The sequence below is a fragment of the Urtica dioica genome, chromosome 11 (assembly GCF_054948205.1).
Source record: "Urtica dioica subsp. dioica isolate 48M chromosome 11, U.dioica_male_clone48M_v1_H2, whole genome shotgun sequence".
NCBI classification, from domain to species: Eukaryota; Viridiplantae; Streptophyta; class Magnoliopsida; order Rosales; family Urticaceae; genus Urtica; species Urtica dioica.
In genome coordinates this window covers 22,367,541-22,389,346 of record NC_142766.1, presented here as the reverse complement: position 1 = coordinate 22,389,346, position 21,806 = coordinate 22,367,541, and the positions used below count along the sequence as shown (strand labels likewise).

Below are 21,806 nucleotides of genomic sequence, written 5' to 3'. Positions count from 1 at the left end.
TCACAAAGATTTTGTCGCTGATGTCTAATACGCGGTAAACCATGCCAAACATAAACTATGGAAAATAGACAAAATTTTCATTTTTATATTAAGAATAGCCATTTGATGGTTATTTTTGTTTATACTGTGTGTTTTATGTTTTCGTCCTTTTGTTTTAAATTTTAGTAACTTTCCACTCAAAATTGAATGTTACGTGGTGTTGATTTTCCACTGAAATAGAATGGTATGTGTTGTTCTGCTTTACTTTTTCTTATTCAATCCTTCATTTTAGGCATATTTGTTTTAATGGATGTTTGACTTATTAATATGCTATATTGATTCTCATCAATTGATGAATATAAGCTCAATGTTTATTTTCTGCCTTTTGTGGTGATTATTGTCATTTCTCTGAGATTTATTTTCTAAGCTTGTGTGTTTCATATCTCTGCGTTTTTTCGTCTGCATTTTCTTACACCGATGTGTCATTCTGCACAACATTTTAATTCTTCTTCCAAATATTCCATGTTGTTCGATTTTCCTCGTCGTTATCACTGTTGTTCGAAGTCAACCTCTATTCGATTTTCCATTACAAATTGATCCCAATAATTCAATTTTAACATCACATGAGAGTGTGTTATTTGAATGCTATAGTTTAATGTTTGTCAGTTCAATGTTTGGTTTATGGTTGACGATTTTGATTTTTGATTTATTTGTTTTGCTGGATTGAATACGAGATTCAAAATTGCAAGACTCTAATGGTTTTGCATGACGATTTATTTGGTCTATTCGGTTTTGTTTGTACTGAAATTTGGGATATGGTTTATTAATTGTGTTTTATTCTCTTCCTCACCAAGTCCCGGTTATAGCGATCTATGCTCGGAGTCCTTCACGATCATCTCCACAAATGACTCCTCTTTTGCTATCGCAAAACGTCTTCGAAGCCAAGCGAGTGCCTTCACTCGTTGTTGATCCCTTATCCATGTACAATTTTATTTTATTATAATTCTTTCAACACGAATTTGTAATTTTTGTATCTATTTTTTAATTTATTCATTATGAATTATATGAAGAGAGACGTGCTAATATTTATTCTCCACTATTAATATATTTTTTGTTTACTACAAGATTTGTATCTAAATAAACCAATTACACATCGTGTTGTTAGATTTTTAATTGTGTTACACATATAGATTTGTGTTACGTAAACCAATTATACTAATTTAGGGACCACAAGATTTGATCAATTTTCGATTATTTTACTTCCATACTCCTTTGTAGAAGGACCTTGCCTGTTCCTCATTGGCTACGGCCCAAGTCAACCATGATTTGTTGGAAGAAAGTTTCTAGGCTTTATTGCTTTTTGTAGGGGAGTCGTGAGTCGTGAACTCGTGACAAAAATCTTTACCGTTTCTACTTTGAACCCTTCAGCGGAAATTTAGGGCTCAAGACTATAACAAATAGAAGGAATGGACTGAAAGAAAATGAAAGGCGGCTAATTTAGTCAATAAGAAAACTAAGTCATATTGCCCAAGCATGAGAGTTTTTGTACTGGACTACAAAAACTCCCAACAATCTTTTCATACCTTTCAATTGAAGTATTCAACCGTTGGATCTATTATTTCTCAAAGCCCATTATGTGGGGTTTGTAAGTGAGAAAGAATTGTGGCCCAAGTGTATTTACTTATTGGTTTAATAATAATAATGAGATAATTTCTATTGGTTAATTAATAGAAGGTAAATTCCTATTGTACTCTGATGGTGGGTCTATATAAAGAGAAACCCTAGGGATTAGTCCTCTCTCAACCTATTACGTAGTTTTCCTCTGCCATCAAAAGAAAGCTCTAAAGTCTAAAGAGGTCAAGAGAGAGAAACCAATTCCGGTGATCATCTGCTGTCGTCACCGTCACTCTCGTCATGGATCGAGGTAGGTTTTTCTCAATCCCTAATGTTCTGTGAAAATCATTTAGTTCTAAGATCTTGGTTAATTAAGATCGTTTAAATTATGCTTACATGTGGTATCAGAGCTTTGATTGTGAACTATTGATTTTCCAATAATGAATTATTTATTCCGATCGATATTGTTACTGGGTATTTATGATCGCACAATTTTTCTTTTCTCCGCTGTTGTTTATTAGGTCTGCGATTTTATTTTTATTCATACCTGTTATGTATTGGATATATACTTAATGTCAATCGGGGCGATGTGTCGGTTATGGATTTGAATCGAATTAATTTTTTTTTTTTTAGTCTGTGAGGAGGGATTTACGATTCCCAATCTGATGCGATAATTTTTTATTGAATTCATCACCACTGTTTACGAATTACATCGCGATAGGCCCTATATTGTTCTTGCTGCAAGTGGACTTAATTGTTTATTCGTCTCATTTGTTTGGATCGGACTTAGAATTACACAATTATTATCTTGCCTACACGTAGTCTGGTCATCATATACTTATGCTGTCATCATGCTTAGAAATTTTCTGGTCATCATATACTTATGCTGTCATCATGCTTAGAAATTTGTGCTAGCCATCATGAATTTGTATGTCTATTTTTTATGCATATTAGTGGTTATCTATTATCACACGTTTGGTAGCTTTTATATTTGGCCCATTGTGCACAGCAGCACATATAATAAAGATATTGTGAAAGCTAGTGTTTTCCTTTATGATTTATTGTTTTATGCTTTTATGTATTAGATCGAGTTACGAATATTAAACTTTTTATGAATGTGTTTTCCGCATAACGTATATTAAGCCATTGATTGATGAAATCAATTCTTTACTTGGTCAATCAAGTCTGTTGACTATTATGAATTAATTCAGCAGTTTCGTTTTTTTTTTTTAAGTGAATATAATGTTTTGGCAAATTAAAGTTATTGTTTTGTTTAAACTTGATCACCAAAGTGATTTGGTTTTATGATGTCTTATATTGCCAATTGTTAGATAATATTTTATACGTGGCATTTTAATGTTTTTTATTGAATCTGATCACCAAAGTGACATGGTTTGATAAAATTTATGTTGTCACAATCAAGTTTTATATTTTATTTCGATATCTATAGTATGATTAATTTGTTAGTTATCAAAGTGGCCGAATTATAAAATTTAGATATCAAATTAAAATAAATTCAATTACCCATGTTTATGCGATGCTATTAAGTTAAATGACATTACGTTTATCATGAGTAAATTGAAGTTCATGGTTATAAAATATTTTGGATCGCCCAAAGGTTGATTGTTCGTTTTGTAATTCATGAACTTTATGGTGGTTAATTGATATACTTGGTTAGGTATGTTTAGTATATCCAAAGATTGCAAATATATCTAATTCAAGTATGTCAATAACCTATTATGTGAAAATTTATTTTAGCATCATTTATGTTTATCTTATCGTATATATTGTTGATCTGCCCAAAGGTGACTTCAGTGTATATCTTATGTTTATTTTACGTGTTCTGAATCTGTATTATAGATTAGGTTTATTACTCAAAGCATTAATGTGTGAGCATATTTATGTAATTTGTTGCCCATATTCATTTTTCTCATCACTCGCAAGCTACGTCTGTTATTAAGCTCGATGGTCTTAATTTCTCTGAATGGTCTGAACAAGTTCAGTTTCACCTTGGTGTTCTGGATCTTGATTCGGCCCTCTTAAGTGAGGAACCCGCTGCTCTTACTGATGCTAGCAGTGCTGACCAAAGATCTTTCCATAAAGCTTGGCAAAGATCTAACAGACTTAGCCTAATGTTTATGCGAATGACTGTAGAAGACAACATCAAGTCCACATTTAAGAAAACTGAAAATAAAAACTAAGGAATTTATGAAGTTTGTGGAAGAAAGCTCTCCGTCTGACTCGGCTGATAAGTCACGGGCTGGGGCACTAATGGGTAGGTTAACCACCATGAAATTTGATGGTTCTCGTACCATGCATGAGCATGTTGTCGAAATGAAGAACATTGCAGCAAGACTGAAGACCATGTGAATGGAAGTGAATGAAAATTTCCTAGTAACGTTCATCCTCAATTCCTTACCACCTGAGTATGGCACATTTCATGTGCATTACAACACTCTGAAGGATAAATGGAATGTGCATGAATTACAATGTATGCTCATTCAAGAGGAAGCGAGGCTTAAGAAACCGGGAAATCATTATGCCAATCTCGTTGGTCATAAAGGAGCTAGAAAGAAATCATGGAAGACCGGAAAGGGCAAGCAAGGACTATCAAAGCCTAATGAGTCATCTGCCCAAATCCACAAGAAGGAACAAAGCAATGATGTGTGTCGTTTTTGTAAAAAGAATGGACACTGGCATAAAGATTGCCTGAAACGTAAAGGCATGGTTCGAAAGAAAGGGTAAGCCTTGTGCTTTACTATGTTTCGAATCTATTTTGGCTGAAGTGGATTGAATCTGGTTGTACCACTCATGTTTATCTAATGGGTCATAAGCTTACTTGTGGCATAAACGTTTCGGTCATATATCCAAAGAAAGAATCGAAATGTTGGTGAAGAATGATATCCTATCTGATTTGGATTTTGCCGATCTTGGAATTTGTGTTGAGTGCATTAAGAGAAAGCACACAAAATACACACTTAAGAAAACAGCCACAAGAAGATCACAGCTCCTTGAAATTATACATACCGATACTTGTGGGCCATTCGACGTTCCATCACTTGGTGGAGAAAGGTATTTCATCACTTTTATTGACGACTTTTCACGTTATGGATATGTCTATTTGTTGCATGAAAAATCTCAATCGGTAGATACCCTAGAGGTGTTTGTCAATGAAGTTGAAAGACAATTAGATAGAAAGGTGAAAATTATCAGGTCTGGTAGAGGTGGTGAATACTATGGAAGAGATGATGAAAGTGGACAGTACCCTGGTCCATTTGCTAAGTTCCTAGAAAGCCGTGGCATCTGTGCCCAATACATTATGCCAGGAACACCACAACAAAATGGTGTAGCAGAAAGGCGTAATCATACTTTAATGGATATTGTTAGGAGTATGTTAATCAATTCTTCTTTACCCAAATCTTTGTGGATGCATGATTTAAAGACCGCTGTATATTTATTGAACAAGGTTCCCAGTAAGGCAGTTCCTAAGACACCTTTTGAACTGTGGACGGGAAGAAAACCTAGTTTAAGGCACCTGCATGTTTTTGGTTGCCCAGCGGAAGTAAGAATTTATAATCCACATGAAAAGAAATTGGACTCAAGAACAATCAGTGGTTTCTTCATTGGTTATCCAGAAAAATCTAAAGGGTATCGATTCTATTGTCCTAACCATAGTACGAGAATTGTTGAAACTGGTAATGCTAGGTTCATCGAAAATGGTGAAGTCAGTGGGAGTTTGGAACCACGTAATGTGGAAATCCAAGAAGTTAGAGTGTAAGTACATTTGCGTCTACCTTCTTCTCAAGTTGTTGTTCATGTTCATGTTGACCATGATAATGATTTGCAAGAACAACAAATTAATGACCAAGCACCACTGAATGATGTCGTACCAAATGAACCTATCATAGATGAACCACATGAAGTCGCATTAAGAAGATCTGTAAGAGAACGAAGATCCGCTATTTCTGATGATTATGTGGTTTATCTACAAGAGTCGGAATACGACTTAGGAATTGATAATGATCCAGTTTCGTTTTCACATGCCATAGAAAGTGAGAATTCTATTAAGTGGTTAGACGCCATGAAAGAAGAGCTAAAATCAATGGATCACAACGAAGTTTGGGACCTTGTTGAATTGCCTGAAGGTTGTAAAAGAGTAGGGTGCAAGTGGGTCTTCAAGACCAAGCTCGACTCAAATGGCAATATCGAAAGACACAAGGCTCGACTCGTTGCCAAAAGGTTTTACTCAGAAAGATGATGTTGATTACAAAGAGACTTTTTCGTCTGTCTCTAAAAAGGACTCTCTGAGGATTGTTATGGCCATGGTAGCTCATTATGATTTAGAGCTCCATCAAATGGATGTGAAAACTGCCTTTCTGAATGGGAATTTAGATGAAGAAGTGTTCATGGATCAGCATGAAGGTTTTGTGGTTGACGGAAAGGAACATATGGTGTGTAAACTGAAGAAGTCAATATACGGACTTAAACAAGCTTCCCGACAATGGTACCTCAAGTTCAACGATACCATCACATCTTTTGGATTTAAAGGAAAACATCGTTGATCGATGTATATATCAGAAGATCAGTGGGAGTAAGTTTATAATTCTGATTTTGTATGTTGACGACATCTTGCTTGCTACTAACGATCTTGGTTTATTACGTCAAACCAAAGATTTTCTCTCTAAGAATTTTGAAATGAAGATATGAGTGAGGCATCCTATGTGATCGGGATAGAAATATCTCATGATGGATCACAAGGATGGTTGTGATTGTCTCAGAAAACATATATTGATAAAGTTCTAGAGAGAAAGATGGACAAATGGAAGAATTATTTGTGATCATTGGAAGGCTGCAAAGAAAGTACTGAGGTATCTGCAAGGATTGAGAGATCGTATGCTCACTTATAAAAATCTAATAACCTCAAGGTGATTGGAAATTTAGATTCAGATTTTGCCGAATACGTGGATTATAGAAACACCACTTTCGGCTATTTGTTCCTTTCAACCGAATGAGCAATTTAATGAAAAAAAAAATAGTGTACTGCATAATGATTGCACGCACTATGAAAGTTGAATTCGTAGCATGCTTTGAGGCTACAGTTCATGGCTTATGAATGTGGAACTTTATTTCAGGACTTGGAATTGTCGACACTATCGCCAAGCCGCTGAAAATTTAATGTTAATTCCGCAACAATCTTCTTTTCCATTAATGACAAGTATTAGAAAGGTGCTAACCATATGGAATTAAGATACTATGTCGTTAAAGAAGAAATTTGGAAACAAAAAATGTGTCAATCAATCACATTAGCACAAAACTTATGGTTGCAGATCCATTAACGAAAGGATTGACCCCTAAGGCATTTACTGAACATGTCGAAAGAATGGGGATCCTTTGATGTCATCATTGATGTTATTTCTATGTTTTATGTGATTGACACTTTTGAGCTCGTTTATTTTGTTTCCGATATGAAGTAATGAATCTTGTTTTATTTTATGATTAGTATATACATGAATGCATTATATGATCAAGATTCGGACCATTATGAATACCTTATTATGTGTCATGTTAAGTGTGAAGCTAGTATTGTGATACATGGAAGGGACTATGTCGACAAATTGACGTACGACCGCTATGATCCTTATTAGTTCTCATGCTTGATAATGACTTTATGATGTAACCGATATTATGATGGATTTATCTTATACTATGCGCACTTATGTTTTATTATTAAGCTACATGGTATGCAATGACACATGGGCCAAGTGGGAGAATGTTGGACCTATTATTTCTCAAAGCCCATTATGTGGGGTTTGTAAGTGAGAAAGAATTGTGGCCCAAGTGTATTTACTTATTGGTTTAATAATAATAATGAGATAATTTCTATTGGTTAATTAATAGAAGGTAAATTCCTATTGTACCCTGATGGTGAGTCTATATAAACAGAAACCCTAGGGATTGGTCCTCTCTCAACCTATTACGTAGTTTTCCTCTGCCATCAAAAGAAAGCTCTAAAGTCTAAAGAGGTCAAGAGAGAGAAACCAATTCCGGTGATCATCTGCTGTCGTCACCGTCACTCTCGTCATGGATCGAGGTAGGTTTTTCTCAATCCCTAATGTTCTATGAAAATCATTTAGTTCTAAGATCTTGGCTAATTAAGATCGTTTAAATTATGCTTACATCAACAACAACAAAAAATGGAGCTAAAATATATGCTTATCATTCTGTGTCAAACCGCGGTGTTGTTTCGGGTATCACAGTGCCAACAAGCGTACCTCAACAACACGTGCTGGCTCGGCGATGAAAACCTCGCCAACAACATATCGGAGGGATACCGCTGCCGCGGAAACGACTCGATGACATGCGAGTCTCTGGTGGCGTACAGGCCGACACCACCGCTGTATGCCACAGTCTCGACCATCGCACGCCTCCTTACCGCCGACTCCTCCGCCACGGCTTCGCTCAACGCCGTGTCCCCAGACGCCAAACTCGATCCCGACCGGCCTGTCCTGGTCCCTCTGTCGTGCTTCTGCCCGCTCAACTACTTCCAGTACTTCACCTCCTACCCCAACGGAGAAAACAGCACCTACGATGTCATCTCCAACCGGACTTACGGCGGCCTCACGACCTGCAAAGCCATAATCAGCCAGAACCCTAGCTACCGTCGGCAATACATCGCGACCGGGATGACCAATGTGATCGTGCGGATCCGATGCGCCTGCCCGAGCACCAACCAGACGGCCAACGGCGTAAGAGCTCTGCTGACATTCGCGGTTGGGAGCGGGGACACGGCTTCCTCGATTGGGGCGGCGTTCGGAGTGAGCGGTCAGGATGTGTTGGACGCGAACATGTTGTCAAACGAGAGTAAGATCAACAAACGCACGCCTTTGTTGGTTCCGCTCAAAACTGAGAGCGGCTCCGTGAATCCGAGGATGTTCTTCTGCGGCTGTCCGGCTGGCACTAAACGGAGCTCTGGAGGATCTGAATGCGTGCTTGTCGGCCGAAAAAAATTTCCAGTCAAGTTCGTTGCTATTTTAGGTACCAAAAACGAAACCTTCTTCTAATATTTATGCTATTCTATTTTTACTTAGTATCATGAGTTCCTCCTGTGAAGTAACCTATCATATTTTTGTTAAGTCATTTCATCCTCGGAAATTTATAAATTGTTTTGTGTTATAAAATCCTTCATATTGTATTATATTTTGGTATTGTAGATAAATTTGATCTATCAGAAATCAGGGTTTAGAATTCTTGAAGTTTGTGTGTGTGAGATTTATATTCTCAGTGGTTTGATTCGGTGTCCTTATCAGGTGTTGGCATTGGGTTAGTACTTTTGGTTTTGATCCTCTCAAGTTAGAAGCTATATTGGTTCTTGAAGGAAAGGAAGGAAAAAATCAGGAAACATGAGTTCTTCAAGCGAAACGGAGGGGTTTTGCTGCAAGAGAAACTATCGACCAACGCGAACGAAGAGCAAGCAAGGCTCTTCTCTGCCGAGGAGCTACTGAGAGCGACTGATAACTATAGCCGGAGCAGGTTTCTCGGCGAGGGAGGTTTTGGTGCGGTCTACAAAGGAATGTTGCCGGACGGAACTGTAGTGGCCGTCAAAAAGTCGAAGGGGATCAGCGAGAGTCAGATCGAGCAGTTCATCAATGAGGTCGTCGTTCTGTCGCGGATTGACCACCGCAATATCGTCAAGCTTCTCGGCTTCTGTTTAGAGACCGAAACCCCTCTTCTGGTCTACGAGTTCGTCCCAAATGGAACACTCTCACAACACATCCGTAAGAAAATCGGATCACCAGAGACTCATTTGCTGTCGTGGGAAAATCGATTAAGAATCGCATGTGACGTGGCAGGGGCTATATCTTACATGCACTCCTCGGCCTCGATCCCTGTTTTCCACCGCGACATCAAGTCCTCCAACGTGCTCTTGGACGACAAGTACAATGCCAAGGTGTCTGATTTCGGAACCTCGAGGTCAGTCCCACATGAAAAGACCCATCTGACCACGGCAGTCCAAGGAACGCTGGGCTATATGGACCCCGAGTACTTCCAGTCTAGCCAGTTCACTGACAAGAGCGACGTGTACAGCTTCGGCGTGACGCTCGTGGAGTTGCTCACCGGGGAAAATCCCTACTCTTTCGCTGGAGACAACGACGGAAAGAACTTGGTCTCGACCTTTATTTCGCTGACCAAGGAGGGTAACGGGATCTGCGAGATCGTAGACCCTCGTGTCGTCGGAGATATGAGCGAGAGCGATCTTCGGACCGTGGCAGAGTTGGTGGTGAGGTGTCTGAGGCTGAGCGGGAAGAAGAGGCCGACGATGAAACAAGTGTCTGTTGAATTGGAAGGACTCAGGAATAACCAAACGATCATGGAAATGGAAGAGACTCGCTCCTTTTACGGTGACTTGGACTTCACTGCTAATGTTGATGATACTAGAAACACACGAGATTATGCAGAGTCGACCGTTATGACTTGATCCTTAGAACCAAGGGTTTAAGTACTAGCAGTAAGCATCGGTTATGTCTCGGTAAATTTTTTCATCGGCAAACGGTATTACCCTTGTAAGTTATGATTGGGTTCCTCGTCGATATAAGGTATACTCGTCGTTATGCAATATACCTGTAAAAAAATGCCTCGTAGTGTTTATCAATGTCGATGCTGTATATATTCAATACTATAACCCCAATTGTAACAGCCTGATACATTTGTACAACTCTGTTACTCAAGATTTTGTTAAGGCTATATATGTATAAGTAATTCACTCATTGGGTTGATCGTGAGAAATCGTGAATCGTGATAAATAGCAGCACTCTATTTTAAGTGTGGACTATTGACATTGTTAGACCAAATAAATCACAAAGATTTTGTCGCTGATGTCTAATACGCGGTAAACCATGCCAAACATAAACTATGGAAAATAGACAAAATTTTCATTTTTATATTAAGAATAGCCATTTGATGGTTATTTTTGTTTATACTGTGTGTTTTATGTTTTCGTCCTTTTGTTTTAAATTTTAGTAACTTTCCACTCAAAATTGAATGTTACGTGGTGTTGATTTTCCACTGAAATAGAATGGTATGTGTTGTTCTGCTTTACTTTTTCTTATTCAATCCTTCATTTTAGGCATATTTGTTTTAATGGATGTTTGACTTATTAATATGCTATATTGATTCTCATCAATTGATGAATATAAGCTCAATGTTTATTTTCTGCCTTTTGTGGTGATTATTGTCATTTCTCTGAGATTTATTTTCTAAGCTTGTGTGTTTCATATCTCTGCGTTTTTTCGTCTGCATTTTCTTACACCGATGTGTCATTCTGCACAACATTTTAATTCTTCTTCCAAATATTCCATGTTGTTCGATTTTCCTCGTCGTTATCACTGTTGTTCGAAGTCAACCTCTATTCGATTTTCCATTACAAATTGATCCCAATAATTCAATTTTAACATCACATGAGAGTGTGTTATTTGAATGCTATAGTTTAATGTTTGTCAGTTCAATGTTTGGTTTATGGTTGAAGATTTTGATTTTTGATTTATTTGTTTTGCTGGATTGAATACGAGATTCAAAATTGCAAGACTCTAATGGTTTTGCATGACGATTTATTTGGTCTATTCGGTTTTGTTTGTACTGAAATTTGGGATATGGTTTATTAATTGTGTTTTATTCTCTTCCTCACCAAGTCCCGGTTATAGCGATCTATGCTCGGAGTCCTTCACGATCATCTCCACAAATGACTCCTCTTTTGCTATCGCAAAACGTCTTTGAGAAGCCAAGCGAGTGCCTTCACTCGTTGTTGATCCCTTATCCATGTACAATTTTATTTTATTATAATTCTTTCAACACGAATTTGTAATTTTTGTATCTATTTTTTAATTTATTCATTATGAATTATATGAAGAGAGACGTGCTAATATTTATTCTCCACTATTAATATATTTTTTGTTTACTACAAGATTTGTATCTAAATAAACCAATTACACATCGTGTTGTTAGATTTTTAATTGTGTTACACATATAGATTTGTGTTACGTAAACCAATTATACTAATTTAGGGACCACAAGATTTGATCAATTTTCGATTATTTTACTTCCATACTCCTTTGTAGAAGGACCTTGCCTGTTCCTCATTGGCTACGGCCCAAGTCAACCATGATTTGTTGGAAGAAAGTTTCTAGGCTTTATTGCTTTTTGTAGGGGAGTCGTGAGTCGTGAACTCGTGACAAAAATCTTTACCGTTTCTACTTTGAACCCTTCAGCGGAAATTTAGGGCTCAAGACTATAACAAATAGAAGGAATGGACTGAAAGAAAATGAAAGGCGGCTAATTTAGTCAATAAGAAAACTAAGTCATATTGCCCAAGCATGAGAGTTTTTGTACTGGACTACAAAAACTCCCAACAATCTTTTCATACCTTTCAATTGAAGTATTCAACAACAAAAAAAAAATGGAGCTAAAATATATGCTTATCATTCTGTGTCAAACCGCGGTGTTGTTTCGGGTATCACAGTGCCAACAAGCGTACCTCAACAACACGTGCTGGCTCGGCGATGAAAACCTCGCCAACAACATATCGGAGGGATACCGCTGCCGCGGAAACGACTCGATGACATGCGAGTCTCTGGTGGCGTACAGGCCGACACCACCGCTGTATGCCACAGTCTCGACCATCGCACGCCTCCTTACCGCCGACTCCTCCGCCACGGCTTCGCTCAACGCCGTGTCCCCAGACGCCAAACTCGATCCCGACCGGCCTGTCCTGGTCCCTCTGTCGTGCTTCTGCCCGCTCAACTACTTCCAGTACTTCACCTCCTACCCCAACGGAGAAAACAGCACCTACGATGTCATCTCCAACCGGACTTACGGCGGCCTCACGACCTGCAAAGCCATAATCAGCCAGAACCCTAGCTACCGTCGGCAATACATCGCGACCGGGATGACCAATGTGATCGTGCGGATCCGATGCGCCTGCCCGAGCGCCAACCAGACGGCCAACGGCGTAAGAGCTCTGCTGACATTCGCGGTTGGGAGCGGGGACACGGCTTCCTCGATTGGGGCGGCGTTCGGAGTGAGCGGTCAGGATGTGTTGGACGCGAACATGTTGTCAAACGAGAGTAAGATCAACAAACGCACGCCTTTGTTGGTTCCGCTCAAAACTGAGAGCTGCTCCGTGAATCCGAGGATGTTCTTCTGCGGCTGTCCGGCTGGCACTAAACGGAGCTCTGGAGGATCTGAATGCGTGCTTGTCGGCCGAAAAAAATTTCCAGTCAAGTTCGTTGCTATTTTAGGTACCAAAAACGAAACCTTCTTCTAATATTTATGCTATTCTATTTTTACTTAGTATCATGAGTTCCTCCTGTGAAGTAACCTATCATATTTTTGTTAAGTCATTTCATCCTCGGAAATTTATAAATTGTTTTGTGTTATAAAATCCTTCATATTGTATTATATTTTGGTATTGTAGATAAATTTGATCTATCAGAAATCAGGGTTTAGAATTCTTGAAGTTTGTGTGTGTGAGATTTATATTCTCAGTGGTTTGATTCGGTGTCCTTATCAGGTGTTGGCATTGGGTTAGTACTTTTGGTTTTGATCCTCTCAAGTTACAAGCTATATTGGTTCTTGAAGGAAAGGAAGGAAAAAATCAGGAAACATGAGTTCTTCAAGCGAAACGGAGGGGTTTTGCTGCAAGAGAAACTATCGACCAACGCGAACGAAGAGAAAGCAAGGCTCTTCTCTGCCGAGGAGCTACTGAGAGCGACCGATAACTATAGCCGGAGCAGGTTTCTCGGCGAGGGAGGTTTTGGTGCGGTCTACAAAGGAATGTTGCCAGACGGAACTGTAGTGGCCGTCAAAAAGTCGAAGTGGATCAGCGAGAGTCAGATCGAGCAGTTCATCAATGAGGTCGTCGTTCTGTCGCGGATTGACCACCGCAATATCGTCAAGCTTCTCGGCTTCTGTTTAGAGACCGAAACCCCTCTTCTGGTCTACGAGTTCGTCCCAAATGGAACACTCTCACAACACATCCGTAAGAAAATCGGATCACCAGAGACTCATTTGCTGTCGTGGGAAAATCGATTAAGAATCGCATGTGACGTGGCAGGGGCTATATCTTACATGCACTCCTCGGCCTCGATCCCTGTTTTCCACCGCGACATCAAGTCCTCCAACGTGCTCTTGGACGACAAGTACAATGCCAAGGTGTCTGATTTCGGAACCTCGAGGTCAGTCCCACATGAAAAGACCCATCTGACCACGGCAGTCCAAGGAACGCTGGGCTATATGGACCCCGAGTACTTCCAGTCTAGCCAGTTCACTGACAAGAGCGACGTGTACAGCTTCGGCGTGACGCTCGTGGAGTTGCTCACCGGGGAAAATCCCTACTCTTTCGCTGGAGACAACGACGGAAAGAACTTGGTCTCGACCTTTATTTCGCTGACCAAGGAGGGTAACGGGATCTGCGAGATCGTAGACCCTCGTGTCGTCGGAGATATGAGCGAGGGCGATCTTCGGACCGTGGCAGAGTTGGTGGTGAGGTGTCTGAGGCTGAGCGGGAAGAAGAGGCCGACGATGAAACAAGTGTCTGTTGTATTGGAAGGACTCAGGAATAACCAAACGATCATGGAAATGGAAGAGACTCACTCCTTTTTCGGTGACTTGGACTTCACTGATAATGTTGATGATACTGGAACTACACGAGATTATGCAGAGTCGACCATTATGAGTTGTTCGTTAGAACCAAGGGTTTAAATACCAGCAGAAACCATTAGTTATCTTCCGGTACATTTTTTAAATGTTATCATCGGTAAACGGTGTATCCCTTGCCATTTATCATTGGGTTTTCCCTTGGTAGTCGTTATGCAGTATGCCTTTGAAATACATATATCTCATAGTGTTTATTATTAGGATTAGTTATTATTCAGTGGTTTACTCTGTTTATATAGCTGTCGTTTGTTTGTTTGTTTGTTTTAGTCTTTTGAGTAAACGATGTGTCGTTTTGCTCGTCTTTTATTTTATATATAAACGTTGATGTGATGTAATTGATTCATTAATTACAGAATAATATTCAGTTGTGCAATCAATTCTGATTGATACGATCAATTCCTTCTTTCTCTTTTCTCTTACAATTCAAACTCTAGAATTGTAATATGGTATCAGAGCACTCTGAATTTTTTCCTATGAGATTCTATATGACAAACAGGTTGACTATGAAGCACTGATTGGTTGCCTTTGTTTTGCCTCTACCCTCAAGTCTCACAGAACAAAGTTCCAGCCAAGAGCTAGAAAATGTGTCTTCATTGGTTATCCACCAGGCATCAAAGGATACAAGTTGCTTGATCTGAAATCTCATGACATTTTCATTTCTAGAGATGTCATTTTTCATGAAAATTATTTTCCTTCATGGACATGCACAAGCCTAATCTCTATCCTGACCCATTTCATGACATTGTGCTTCCAAATGTATTTCCTGATTATAGCTCAGGTGTTGAACATCAGCAACCAGAAGTGCCAATACCTTCTACTGACTCTCAACACCAAGATATACTACCTCATATGGAAACAGACATTGGAATCACTGTCCAACCCTTACCAAGGAAGTCATCAAGACGTGTCACCAGACCCTCATACCTACATGACTATAAGTGCTACACAGTTGGTAAATCAGGTGATATCCATACAACTAAACATGTTCTTTCTAATGTAGTATCTTATGACCATCTATCTAGTTCTTTTAGACATTTTGCCTTATCAGTGGGAAATCTATCTCCTCGACAATTTTATCACCAAGCTGTCAAAGAAGCACATTGGCGGGATGCAATGGCAGAGGAGATTGAGGCCATGCATCAAACACATACTTGGTCTATTATACCTCTACCCTTTGACAAGAAACCTATAGGTTGTAGATGGATTTTCACTAACAAATTGCATTCAGATGGTTCATTAGCTAGAAGAAAAGCACGTTTAGTTGCCAAAGGATATAATAAAAAGAGGGAGTTGACTTTCTTGACACGTTTTCACCTGTGGCCAAATTAGTTACTTTGAAGTTTTTATTGAGTCTTGCATCTTCTCAGGGATGGATTTTGGCTCAGCTTGATATTAGCAATGCATTCTTGAATGGTGACCTATTTGAAGAGGTGTACATGGATTTGCCACCAGGATATGTGCCTCAGGGGGAGTTCGATGTCCATTATGGTAAATTAGTCTGCAAACTTCACAAGTCAATTTATGGCTTGAAACAGGCATCAAGACAGTGGAATATCAAGTTCATAGAGTCTATATTGAAGGCTGGGTTTCTACAATCAAAAGCTGATTATTCACTCTACACTAGAGGATCAGGGAGTACTTTTGTTGCTTTATTACTTTATGTTGATGATATCATTGTGTGTGGTCCTAACCAGGCTGTTATTGATTATGTCAAAAGATTCTTACATACTTGCTTCAGGTTAAAAGACTTAGGCAGGTTGAAATATTTCCTAGGCTTGGAAATTGCTCTCTCGTCTGCAGGGATTGTGCTTAATCAAAAGCAATATGCCATTCAGATCTTAGAAGATTATGGTTTTGTTGGGTCTAAACCAGTACATACACCAATGAATCCTCGTCATACCTTGGCAGAAAATGAGGGAGATATTCTTCCTGATCCAACTCATTATAGGAGTCTGATAGGCAGACTTTTATACTTGACTATTACCAGATCTGATATTTCTTATTGTGTTAATTCCCTTAGTCAATTTATGAAAGCACCTCGAACAGCTCATTTACAAGCTGTTCATCATCTTCTCAGGTATTTGAAGAAGAATCCAGGTCTTGGCTTGTTCTATCCTTCCTCTTCTTCAACACAGCTGCGAGGCTTTTCAGATGCTGATTGGGCAACATGTCTTGATACAAGGCGATCAGTCACGAGATATTGTGTTTTCCTTGGGGATTCTTTGGTTGCCTGGAAGTCGAAGAAGCAGTCCACTGTCTCAAGATCATCTGCAGAAGCTGAGTACCGATCGTTGGCGGCTGTGAGGAGTGAAGTGATATGGCTTAGACAGCTCTTATCTGATTTCAAGATAGATAATTCTCTTCCCACAGTTATCTATTGTGATAATCAGGCTGCCATACACATCGCCTCGAATCCAACCTTTCACGAGAGGACGAAACATATTGAGATTGACCTACACTTTGTACGTGATCATCTCAAGTCCGGATTTGTTAAGTTGTTGCCGATTCGAACCCATCACCAGCTGGCTGATATCCTCACCTAGCCGTTGCCTTCTCCGGCGTTGCGTGACATACAATCCAAGATGAACCTCAAAGATATTTACCGTCCATCTTGAGGGGGAGTATTACGATCATTTATTATTCAGTGGTTTACTTTGTTTATATAGCTGTCGTTTGTTTGTTTGTTTGTTTGTTTGTTTTAGTCTTTGAGTAAACGATGTGTCGTTTTGCTCTTGTCTTTTATTTTATATATAAACGTTGATGTGATGTAATTGATTCATTAATTACAGAATAATATTCAGTTGTGCAATCAATTCTGATTGACACGATCAATTCCTTCTTTCTCTTTTCTCTTACAATTCAAACTCTAGAATTGTAATATTTATCAATGTTGATGCTGTTTATATTTGATAATATTACCCGATCCAGATGTAACAAACTAATACATTTGTACGTTGCGTTACTCAGTTTCGATTATACTATTACAAGTATTGTACTATTACAGTGCCCCAAAACTTTAGTCCTTCGACTGCGCAGGGAAATCTACCTACTGGCTCAGGGAATCAGTTTTGACTCGGGTGGATTGGTGGGCTGAGGGGAAATCCTGACCGTTCGTTCGGAGCAGGTCGCTTTGATCAGTGTGTCAGGCTGTAGAAGCTTGGGTTAAGTGAGGAAATTCGGATCTATTGATCTGATGTACAGTTGGATTTTGGAATTGCTTTGATCATGGGTAATCCAACTGTTTTGTGTTTTATTAGACTGCAGTTTAGGAATGGCAACGGGTACGGGTTTTAACGGGTACACCAATACCGGTACCCATACCCGCCTATTAAAATACCCGTTAACCCGTACCCGTTAATCCGGTTTTCCCAACGGGGCGGGTATTCCCAACGGGGCGGGTAACGGGTATACCCGCCGGGTGACGGGTGCCAAAATTGAGCACCCGCTAACCCGTTAACCCGTTTAAAAAAAAAATAAAAAAAATAATTTTTAATAAGAATCAAAACAACAACATACTCATTATGATGTAATATAATGTTTTCTTTAAAAAAAATATCTAGTTTTTTTCCATAAAAATAATTAACGGGCGGGTTAGCGGGTTAACGGGGCGGGTTTAACATTTTCGCTACCCGACCCGTACCCGCTAAAATACTAACGGGTAATACCCGTTAGCCCGTTAACTCATTTTGAACGGGTATTACCCGACCCGTTAAGACCGGGTAACGGACGGGCTAACGGGTTTCGGGTAAAAATGTCATCCCTACTGCAGTTAATGGAGTCTGTTGTCTGTACTGACGCTTTGTACCGTACTAAATCTCGTGTACGATCCAATGTTCCGTGCTTCTTTCAGAGAGAAATTGAACTAGGAAAATAGAAGCATAGAAGAAGGCAAAATGAAATGATGTTAACTTACGGTTTTTCAATGGAAAAATAGTAAGTTCAGATCAACCTTAACTATTTATAAATCTTGACTATTTAACCATAGACTCTTATTTAACTCCATACTCCCTTGTAGCAAGGCCCTTTATTGTTCCTCGTTGACTAAGACCCCTAATCAAATATCACTAGTTGGAAAAAAAAAAAAAAAAACTTTTGACCCTGTTTTAAATGGAAGTAAGAACTGAATGAAAGTGATGGGTCTGGATATTTTTCTACGGCTAATTTAGTCAATAGATGAAAACAACGATGTCCTTTTAAAAAAAAAAATAACGCTGAGTTTTGGAACCATCCTGATATTTCACATTCATATTTACATAACCATCCTGATATTTCACATTCATATTTACATTTACAGCTCCAAAACAAGTCAATAACGATGGCTCAGGTATAAGACTTTTTTACCGAAAGCTCCATCTATCAAAACATGCAATTTTTCATACTCTACTTTTTTCAATAATTCAATTTAAACTTGACACGTCAGTGTTTTGTACTCTACTACAGAAACTCCCAAACAATCTTTTATACCTTTCAATGCAAATATCCAACAACAACAGAAACAAAAATGGAGCTAGAATATATGCTTATCATTCTGTGTCAAACCACGGTGTTGTTTCATGCATCGCAGTGCCAACAAGCGTACCTCAACGACACGTGCTCGTTCAACGCTACAATCCCCGCCAACATATCCGAGGGTTACCTCTGCCCCGGCGGCGACTATCTGTCGTGCGAGTCTCTGGTGGCGTTCATGCCGAGACCGCCGTCGTACTCCACCGCCGCCGCCGTCGCGCGGCTCCTCGGCGCCGACTCCTCCGCCACGGCCTCGCTCAACCCCGACCTCGATCCCGACCGGCCTATCCTCGTCCCTCTCTCTTGTGCCTGCCCGGTCAGCTACTTTCAGCACTTCACAACCTACTCGGTCAAACCCAAAGACACTTATCACATAATCTCCGGCGAGATTTACGGCGGCCTCACAACCTGCAAAGCCCTCGCCAGTCAGAACCCCAGCTACGATTTCATGAACATCTCGCTGGTGTCGGAGGTGATCGTGCGGGTCCGGTGCGCCTGCCCGACCGCCAACCAGACGGTCAACGGCGTTAGAGCTCTGCTGACTTTCCCGGTCGCGAGCGGCGACACGGCTTCTTCGATCGGCGCGGCGTTCAGAGTGAGCGGTCGGGATGTGTTGGACGCGAATATGTTGTCGGAAGAGAGCGTGATCTTACCCGGCACGCCTTTGTTGGTTCCGCTCAAAGACGAGAGTTGTGCTGTGAATCGGAGGATGTTTTTCTGCAGATGTCTGGCCGGCGCGAGACGGAGCTCTGGAAGATCTGAATGCGTTTCCGTCAGAGGAAAAAAAATTCCGGTCAAGTTCGTTGCTGTTATAGGTACCAAAAACAAAAACTTATTCAAATATTTGTGCGATGTTTCGTATCATGGATTTAAAATTATTTTTAATTCATTTCATCATTCGAAATTTATATATATATTTTTTTAATCAAGAAATTTATAAATATTGTAGACAAACCTTCATTCCATCCAGGCATTTCTAAATATTTCTTTTTTTGTAGATAAATTTGACCTATTGGAATTTAGGTTTTAGAATCTGATTTTTTTATCCTATGTGTGTGTGATTCGAATGCTCAATGGTTTGATTCGGTGTCCTTATTAGGTGTTGGCATTGGGTTAGTACTTTTAGTTTTGGTCCTCTCAAGTTACAAGCTATATCAGTTTTTGAGAGAAAGGAAGGAAAAAATCAGGAAAGATGAGTTCTTCAAACGAAATGGAGGGGTTTTGTTGCAAGAGAAATTATTGACCAACGAGAGCGAAGAAAAAGCAAGGCTCTTCTCCGCCGATGAGCTACAAAGAGCGACTGATAACTATAATCGGAGCAGGTTTCTTGGCGAGGGAGGTTTTGGTGCGGTCTACAAAGGAATGTTGCCAGACGGAACTGTAGTGGCCGTCAAAAAGTCGAAGGGGATCAGCGAGAGTCAGATCGAACAATTCATCAACGAGGTCGTCGTTCTGTCGCGGATCGACCACCGCAACATCGTCAAGATTCTCGGTTTCTGTCTTGAGACCGAAACCCCTATTCTTGTCTATGAGTTCATACCAAACGGAACGCTCTCACAACACATCCGTGGGAAGATCGAAGCTTTGCTGTCGTGGAAGAATCGGTTGAGCATCGCGTGTGATGTGGCGGGGGCTTTGTCTTACATGCACTCCTCGGCCTCGATCCCCATTTTCCACCGCGACATCAAGTCCTCCAACGTGCTCTTGGACGACAAGTACAACGCCAAGGTGTCCGATTTTGGAACCTCAAGGTCGGTCCCGGAGGAAAAGACTCATCTGACCACGACGGTCCAAGGAACACTAGGTTATATGGACCCCGAGTACTTCCAGTCAAGCAAGTTCACTGACAAGAGCGATGTTTATAGCTTCGGCGTCACTCTCGTGGAGTTGCTCACCGGCGAAAATCCCTACTCTTTCTATGGAGACAACGACGGAAAGAACTTGGTCTCGACCTTTATTTCGCTGACCAAGGAGGGTAACGGGATCAGCGAGATCATAGACCCTCATGTCGCTGAAGATATGAGCGAGGGCGATCTTCGCACCGTGGCTGAGTTGGCAGTGAGGTGTCTGAGGTTGAGCGGGAAGAAGAGGCCGACGATGAAGCAAGTGTCTGCTGTGTTGGAAGGACTCAGGAATAGCCAAACGATCATGGAAATGGAGGAGACTCGCTCCCTCTTCAGTGACTTGGACCTCATCGCTGATGTTGATGAAACTGTTACTACACAAGATTATGCGGAGTCGTCCATCACGAGTGGGTCATTAGAACCAAGAGATTAAATACTAGCAACCATCAGTCATGTTTCGCCATATTTTTTTTAACGGATTTGTAAGTAACCAAACCAAACCACTCAAAATTTGTGAATTGTTATATAACCAATATTTCGTTAATTATAAGCAAATAACTATTCACATAATGTGTTATCATGTAGTCAATTCAAACATTTCATATATAATTTTTGTGTATTACATAATTTTGGGTATTTATATAAATTTGATCATGTTAATATGCATGGCTATTTACTTACAATTAAACAAAATGTCGATTATATAACAATTTTATTATATTTGTAATCCTATATATCTAGAGAATAATTTTTTTTTTAAATGTGATAATCGCTAAAAAGTATTACCCTCGTAACGTATGTCAAAAATATAATCTTTGTCATTATGGAGTATACATATCAAAAATATTTCTCATAGTATTTATTTATCAACGCTCATGTTGTTTATACTCAATATTATCAGCTCTAGTTGCAACAACATGGTACATTTGTACAATTGTGTCATTTGAAGGTCATTGTTTTATGGTGGGGTAAGTTTTTCCGGTTACATTTTTGGTTTATGGTTGATAATTTGTTTTTGACTCCACAATTACTTATGTTAAACTATTTCTTCTACCAAATTTGAACGGCAGGAATCCCTCATATATGCGTGGCCTTTTGATTTTTGGTTGGCTAATTTTACAGAGTGAATTTGATTAATAAAGATGAAACAAATAT

General features: G+C 39.7%; 3 protein-coding genes and 1 pseudogene across 3 annotated transcripts; all 4 read left to right on the top strand.

Moving 5' to 3' along the window:
- Positions 1–7,787: 7,787 nt before the first annotated feature.
- LOC149382481 (protein LYK5-like) lies at positions 7,788–8,997 on the top strand. Its single transcript, XM_089601503.1, has 2 exons — positions 7,788–8,611; positions 8,901–8,997. Exons 1-2 carry the CDS (start codon positions 7,788–7,790, stop codon positions 8,995–8,997), a joined length of 921 nt encoding a protein of 306 aa, XP_089457629.1.
- A 151-nt stretch (positions 8,998–9,148) lies between these two features.
- LOC149382480 (wall-associated receptor kinase-like 4 pseudogene) lies at positions 9,149–10,069 on the top strand (annotated as a pseudogene).
- Positions 10,070–12,043: 1,974 nt separating this feature from the next.
- LOC149382479 (wall-associated receptor kinase-like 9) lies at positions 12,044–14,611 on the top strand. Its single transcript, XM_089601502.1, has 2 exons — positions 12,044–12,884; positions 13,157–14,611. The coding sequence occupies exons 1-2, from the start codon at positions 12,044–12,046 to the stop codon at positions 14,344–14,346; spliced, it is 2,031 nt and encodes a 676-aa protein (XP_089457628.1). The 3' UTR covers positions 14,347–14,611.
- A 4,180-nt stretch (positions 14,612–18,791) lies between these two features.
- On the top strand, positions 18,792–21,230 carry LOC149382478 (wall-associated receptor kinase-like 2). Its single transcript, XM_089600930.1, has 2 exons — positions 18,792–19,622; positions 19,907–21,230. The coding sequence occupies exons 1-2, from the start codon at positions 18,803–18,805 to the stop codon at positions 21,082–21,084; spliced, it is 1,998 nt and encodes a 665-aa protein (XP_089457056.1). The 5' UTR covers positions 18,792–18,802; the 3' UTR covers positions 21,085–21,230.
- Positions 21,231–21,806: the final 576 nt, after the last annotated feature.

What these genes read in the sequence shown, in the direction of transcription:
- LOC149382479 (XM_089601502.1), top strand. Translation starts at nt 12,044, where the DNA reads ATGGAGCTAAAATATATGCTTATCATTCTGTGTCAAACCGCGGTGTTG. An exon ending in CAAGTTCGTTGCTATTTTAG is followed by an intron (nt 12,885 to 13,156) that starts GTACCAAAAACG and finishes TGTCCTTATCAG; the next exon opens with GTGTTGGCATTGGGTTAGTA.
- LOC149382481 (XM_089601503.1), top strand. Translation starts at nt 7,788, where the DNA reads ATGGAGCTAAAATATATGCTTATCATTCTGTGTCAAACCGCGGTGTTG. An exon ending in CGAAAAAAATTTCCAGTCAA is followed by an intron (nt 8,612 to 8,900) that starts GTTCGTTGCTAT and finishes TGTCCTTATCAG; the next exon opens with GTGTTGGCATTGGGTTAGTA.
- LOC149382478 (XM_089600930.1), top strand. Translation starts at nt 18,803, where the DNA reads ATGGAGCTAGAATATATGCTTATCATTCTGTGTCAAACCACGGTGTTG. An exon ending in CAAGTTCGTTGCTGTTATAG is followed by an intron (nt 19,623 to 19,906) that starts GTACCAAAAACA and finishes TGTCCTTATTAG; the next exon opens with GTGTTGGCATTGGGTTAGTA.